Raw genomic sequence first — 6,384 nt, forward strand, 5'->3', positions numbered from 1 at the left:
TTTGAGTGGTCACTAAATGAATTGTTGTAAGTGGAGGACTATCTGTAGTCTACAGCTGGCTGGGGAATTCTGGGCATTGAAGTCCACATGTCTTCAAGTTTGAGAAACAATGGTTTATAGTCTACTACGCCAAGGCCATTAGTAGAACCAGGGAAGAAAAAATAAAAATCTTTTTGGAAACTTTTGGTTGTTTTTCTTATCTTTTGGATGTTAGCTATGCGATCCCGGGTGACTTTGCCTCTTTTCCACCCGTCTAAGTCACCATTTAAACCTGATTAATTGCCCGCAGTCACTGCACTAATTGATAAACGGAAAGAAAAGATTTATTTTCCATGTTTTATTGGGATGAAAGTCACAAACACGAACCCTTTGCGGGTCTAATGCAGGGGGTCTCCAAATGTGGACCGTTTAAGACTCGTGGACTTCAACTCCCAGGCCATATATTACGTCGACCGTTTTCCCACTGTCTATTAAGACAATTATCCTGTCAAAAAAAAATGGAGTAGTCTAGCCACATTTGTTCTTATCCATGCTGAATTCTGGTAAACCCTTGCTGGCTGGGGAATTCTGGGAGTGGAAGTCCACCCATCTTAAAGTAGGCAGGCTGTGGAATTCTGGAAGTCCATCCGCCTTAAAGCATTCTGGCTGGGGAATTCTGGGAGTTGAAGTCCACAAGTCTTAAAGGGGCCACGTTTGGAGAATCCCGGTCTGTTCTAACCACAGGACAAAAACAAATTTCTTTAAGAAGGAAAGTGGAGGCAGATGCTCCATCACTTTCCGTCTAACAGATAATTAGATAGGGTCCATAATTCCCAACCGGTGTTTCCCACGCGGGAAAACAGAAGAATGAGTTCCCGGAAGTTTGAGGTTTAAACTTTGTTGGCTGGAAGAGCGTCAGAACAGCGTGCGAAACTCTCCATGCCTTCCTGGAGGAGCGAAAGAGTCATGCCGCTTGGGACAGCGACACACACAACTCCTAAGACAAAACAACAGGAACAAGTTGTACGTCAGCCACCTTTGCGTATCGCAATGTTTATATTCATTTGTTTTTTTTATTCCACTTTTATTACTCTATAAGTAAGGAGGCAAACATGCCTGGTACGCCTTCCTCCTTCCACCACCTTTCATGCCTAAGGTGGGACTAGAACTCACTGTCTCCTGGTGATGGGCCCAAAGTCACCCAGTCGGCTTTCATGCCTAAGGTGGGACTAGAACTCTCAGTCTCCTGGTGATTGGCCCAGTCACCCAGCATCTTTCATGTCTAAGGTGGGACTAGAACTAACAGTCTCCTGATGATTGGCCCAAAGTCACCCAGCTGACTTTCATGTCTGAGGCAGAACTAAAATTCACTGTCTGTTCATGATTGGCCCAAAGGCACCTAGCATCTTCCATGTCTAAGGTGGAACTAGAACTCACCGTCTCCTGGTGATGGGCCCGAAGTCACCCAGCCAGCTTTCATGCCTGAGGCGGAACTAGAATTCACCATCTCCTGATGATTGGCCCAAAGTCACCCAGCTGATTTTCATGCCTGAAGCAGGACTAGAACTTACTGTCCCCTAGTGATTGGCCCAAAGTCACCCAGCTGGCTTTCATGCCTGAGGTAGCACTAGAAGTCACCGTCTCCTGGTGACTGGCCCAAAGCCACCCAGCCAGCTTTCATGACTAAGGCGGGACCAGAACTTACCAGCCCAGCTTAACCTGGCTGCGGCCATTGGCTTACTCGACCGAAGGAGATGAGCTTGACTGAATGGGTTGTGTGAACAGGGACAATTGATCCTTTTAGTTACCCTCCTTCAGGCCCAGACCTGGAATCCTTAAACTCAGGGGATGCTCAGAGAGTGGAAGGGTCTAAAGTCCCATCATGCACAATCTTTTAAGGGTACCTAGCGTGCTGACGTCGCGAATATTGCGGCTTTCGTCATCGAAAAAGAGCATTTGATGAAACGGGATGCCGCTCTGCCGATTCAACCTGGAGAGGAGACAAGCAGAACATAGATCAGAGTATCACAGGTCTGGAAGGCACTTCAGAGGTCTTCTAGTCTGACCCCCTGCTCAAGGCAGGAGACCTTGCACAAACCTGGTTTAAATGGTTGTCCGGTCTATAAAAGGTCCTCAACCACTATCCCACCCTCCAGCTAAGCTTTCCCATTCTTTGGAGTAGTGCTTTGCCAACTTTGCCAAACTTCTTTAAGACGGGTGGACTTCAGCTCCCAGAATGCCCCAGCCAGCAACGTTTACAAGTGGTTGTAAGTCAAAGGACTATGTGTATTTCATAGGGCAGGCCCTGCAAGAGACAGGGCACGCTTGCTTGATCCTTCAAGAGTGATCCTCCAAAGGGATCTAGTGCCTGACCACCCTCGTCAGATCTGGGGGAACACCACAAACCCACAGAAATAGATGACGCCACAAATAAGATTTACATGCCAGAAGCTGATAATCACGGTTAAGATTATTTTTTTTAAAAAAAATTTTACTCAATTTTGAGAAGGCCAGAGAGGAGATGTGAGAAAAGGCAAAGATGGATTTGGGATTTTACACCAGTCTGCCCCCACTGCCGGTTCCAACATCCAGGGGGATAAATCAAGACCCCAAAGTTTCTTTTTACCTTTGGAAATGGGTGGTTTTACTGCCGGGGTAGATTTCTGTGTACCGAAAGTAGCGATTCAAGCCGAAAAGGTCTAAGAGTTGTCTGGCTCCTTGGATCTCGCCTGTCCTGAGAGGTGAAAAACCAGACGCTTGAGGTCCCACAACAGGGACCAATTTTCACCCCAAATAGGGCATGTTCTCACAACACTATGACTTACCTCGGTTTGCTAAAGGAAGCCTTGATTTGAATCCCCACCTGCACTCAGCAAATAAGCTGGGAACAGCAGAAGCCCTCCTCCTAAAACTAGCTGAGGTCAACCTAAGGCGTGCTAGCATGTTGTTTAAAAAGAGATTGGAGAACCATTTGTCTGAAATGGAATAGGGTTTTCTGCCTGAGCAGGGGGTTGGATTAGAAGACCTCCAAGGTCCCTTTCAACTCTGACTCTATTCTATTCTATTCTATTCTACTGTACTCTACTCTACTCTACTCTATATTCCAGCGTTTCCCAACCTTAGGAACTTGAAGATGCGTGGACTTCAACTACCAGAATTCCCCAGCCAGCATAGCTGGCTGGGGAATTCTGGGAGTTGAAGTCCACGCATCTTCAAGTTCCTAAAGGTTGGGAAACGCTGCTATATTCTATTGTATTATTCTATCTGTTCTGTTCTGTTCTATTCTATTCTATAATTCAATTCAGTTCTGTTCTATTCTATAATTCAGTTCTGTTCTGTTCTATTCTATAATTCAATTCTGTTCTGTTCTATAATTCAATTCTGTTCTGTTCTATAATTCTATTCTATTCCTATTCCTATTCCTATTCTTATTCCTATTCCTATTCCTATTCTCCTTCTCAAAGCTTCTTGGTCATGAACAATGCAGCTCCCTGCACGCACCCTGGTGTGAAAAACAAGGGAGTCCAGTCTTGGCCACTGTAAGAGCTAAGGACTTCAACTCCCAGAATTCCCCAGCCAGCATGGACTGTAAGTGCAAGGACTGATTCTAAGTCATTTTTTTCAGCGCCCTTGTCACTTTGAACGACCAGTCGCTAAACAAACGGTTGAAAGTCGAGGGCTCCCTGCAAACTAGAAAAAGACCCCAAGGGGGCCTTAATTCACCACAACGGGTGTGTATAGAGGGGTGTGCGGCCTATATCAACGAGGAAAGTTTTCAGAGAACCAGGCCCAGATTTTACCGAGAGGCAGTTGCCATGGCGATCCCTTTGCTCTGCAACTGCTGCAGGACTTCCGGCACTTCGGGGTAGAGATTCACAGGCCGCTTATTCCGGTCTTGGACCGAGCCATCGCTGTGAAGAATTCGGACAGGAAGTGGTTTAGCTCGTTTCCGAGTCAATCAGAAGACCAAAAAATAAAAATAAAAAAAATTACAGGTAGTTCTTGACTTACGACCATAACTGGCATGGGAATTTTCATCACGAGTTCATGGTCGTCAATCAAGCCGGACCTGATTCTACAACTCTTTTACAGGCACTCCTCAACTTAGGACCACAAGCAAGCCCAAAATTCAAATAATAATAATAATAATAATAATAATAATAATAATAATAATAATAATAATAATAATAATAATAATAATAAACAATAAACAATAAAAATAATAAACAATAAACAACAACAACAACAACAATAATAATATTGGAAGGGACCTTGGAGGTCATCTAGTCCAACACCCTGCTCAGGCAGGAAACCCTACCAGGGGTAGGCAACCTTGGCTGTTTTGTGACTCGTGGACTTCAACTCCCAGAATTCCTGAGCCAGCACAGATGGACTTCAACTCCCAGCATTCTCTAGCCAGTACGGGTGGACGTCAACCCCCAGAGTTCAATAGGTAAACTTTTCAATTCAATTCAATTCAATTCAGGCTGTTTGTTTGCTTGTTTCTTTGCTTGTTTTGCTGATTGAGGAATTCTGGGAGTTGAAGTCCATCCCTTTCAAAGTTTCTGTGATTGAGAAAAACTGTTTTAGATCCTTGATCCAGTTCCTCTTCTCCGTTTCTAAGGGGGGGGGGAACGGAAAAATTAAAGAGGACCACCACCATTTCTGCAGCAACAGACCCCCCCTTTTTCTTTCTCACCTCTTTTTCTGGAAGGGGGGATCCACGTGGGTGTCCACCCAAAAAGGCCACAAGGTATAATCTGAAAAAGAGAGAGAGACACACACACAGAGGGAGAGAGAGATGGAGGAGGGAGGGAGAGAAGGAGAGAGGGAGGGAGAGATGGAGGAAGGAGAGAGAGAAAGAGAGAGGGAGAGAGAGATGGAGGAGGGAGGGAGAGAAGGAGAGAGGGAGGGAGAGATGGAGGAGGGAGGGAGAGAGGGAGAGAGAGAGAGAGAGATGGAGGAGGGAGGGAGAGAGGGAGAGAGGGAGGGAGAGATGGAGGAGGGAGGGAGAGAGAGAGAGAGAGAGAGAGATGGAGGAGGGAGGGAGAGAGGGAGAGAGGGAGAGAGGGAGGGAGAGATGGAGGAGGGAGAGAGGGAGAGAGGGAGGGAGAGATGGAGGAGGGAGGGAGAGAGAGAGAGAGAGAGATGGAGGAGGGAGGGAGGGAGAGAGGGAGAGAGGGAGGGAGAGATGGAGGAGGGAGGGAGAGAGGGAGAGAGGGAGAGAGGGAGGGAGAGATGGAGGAGGGAGGAGAGAGAGAGAGAGAGAGAGAGAGAGAGAGACTGATTCTTTTGGGGGGGGGTCCCTTCTTGCCCCCAAATGCAAGAGGAAGACCCTCCTGGCTTCCCCAATCTACCCAACCCCCCCCCCCAAACCAAGGCAAGTCAACCACTCCCCTTCCCCTAATCCCCACCCACAGCCCAGGACGATGGGCGCGCAACCCAATCCGCTCACCCAGATCAAACACCACCAAGGCGGGTTTCCTACTCATCGCCTGCCTGTCCGAAAGGAGGAGGAGAGGCGTGTGTGTGTAGGGGCATAGGATCGGCGCAGCTCCCTGGCCACCAGACCTGCGCGCAGAGCCCGGTTTGGGCGCAAAAAAAAAAAAATGCAGGTTGCGATGGACGCACCAGGCGCGGGGCAGGGCGGAGCGGGGGGCGGGGGCGATCCTCAGCCGATCCTCAGAATCCAAACTGGGAAGTCCCCGATCTTCCTGCCCCGGCCGGCCGGAAAGCGCGCAAGCGGAGCCAGCGCAGCCGCAGCGAGCCGGGTTCCTGCCCGCCTCCTTTGACGGTTAACCCCGATCCTCCCGGAGGGGAGCTGGCTAGCTCCGCGCAGGAATCCGGGATCGGGAACGATCCGGCCTCGCGGGAGATCCGCTTTGCCTCCCAGCTCGCAACTTGGCAGGGAGCTGCAACCTCCCTTGTTGGGCTGGAGAGGGTTAATGGGAGATGGGGGAGGCTTTGGGGGGGCTTTGGGGGGGCTGGGCTGCTGGAGCCCTCCCCTCCTCGCCAGCACGTCCGTCGTAACTTCGAACGGGGGCGAAAGAAATGATGGGCGGGTGGTGGTGGGGGGATTTGATTGCTGCTCTCTGAGCTGGGTGGCTTCCTTGCAGACGTTTCGTGACCCGACTAGGGAACGTCATCAGTGCTAGGAGGGAGGGGGGATTGTGGAGAAGAGGAGGAAGAGGAAGGACTGAGGGGGTCCTTGGTGGTCTCTGAGCTGGCTGGTTTCCTTGCAGACCCAACTAGGTAACATCATCAGGAAGGGAGGGGGATTTGTGGAGGAGGAGGAGGAGAAGAAGAGTAGTACTAGTAGTAAGGAGAAAAAGAAGAAGAGGAGGAGGAGGAGGAAGAAGAGGAGGAGGAGTAAGGAGAAGAGGAGGAGGAGAAAGAAGAGGAGGA

The 6,384-nt window shown here is 49.1% G+C and overlaps 1 protein-coding gene across 3 annotated transcripts; it reads right to left on the reverse strand.

The window, feature by feature from the left end:
• Positions 1-334: 334 nt before the first annotated feature.
• Positions 335-5,471, reverse strand: MDP1 (magnesium dependent phosphatase 1; the record flags this gene model as incomplete). 3 transcript variants are annotated; one of them, XR_014028283.1, is made up of 7 exons in its annotated part: positions 896-976; positions 1,417-1,528; positions 1,884-1,969; positions 2,606-2,713; positions 3,780-3,890; positions 4,679-4,739; positions 5,435-5,471. XR_014028283.1 is itself a non-coding variant. In XM_081341974.1 (6 exons), 6 exons carry the CDS (start codon positions 5,469-5,471, stop codon positions 870-872), a joined length of 510 nt encoding a protein of 169 aa, XP_081198100.1. In that variant the 3' UTR covers positions 335-869. The 3 variants fall into 3 exon arrangements, 2 of the variants coding, with proteins under 2 accessions (XP_081198100.1, XP_081198101.1); XM_081341974.1 differs by lacking the exon at positions 1,417-1,528 and having other exon boundaries at positions 335-976; XM_081341975.1 differs by lacking the exon at positions 896-976 and having other exon boundaries at positions 1,034-1,528.
• Positions 5,472-6,384: the final 913 nt, after the last annotated feature.

This window comes from Vipera berus, assembly GCF_964194415.1.
Source record: "Vipera berus genome assembly, chromosome: W".
In the NCBI taxonomy this organism is placed as follows: domain Eukaryota; kingdom Metazoa; phylum Chordata; class Lepidosauria; order Squamata; family Viperidae; genus Vipera; species Vipera berus.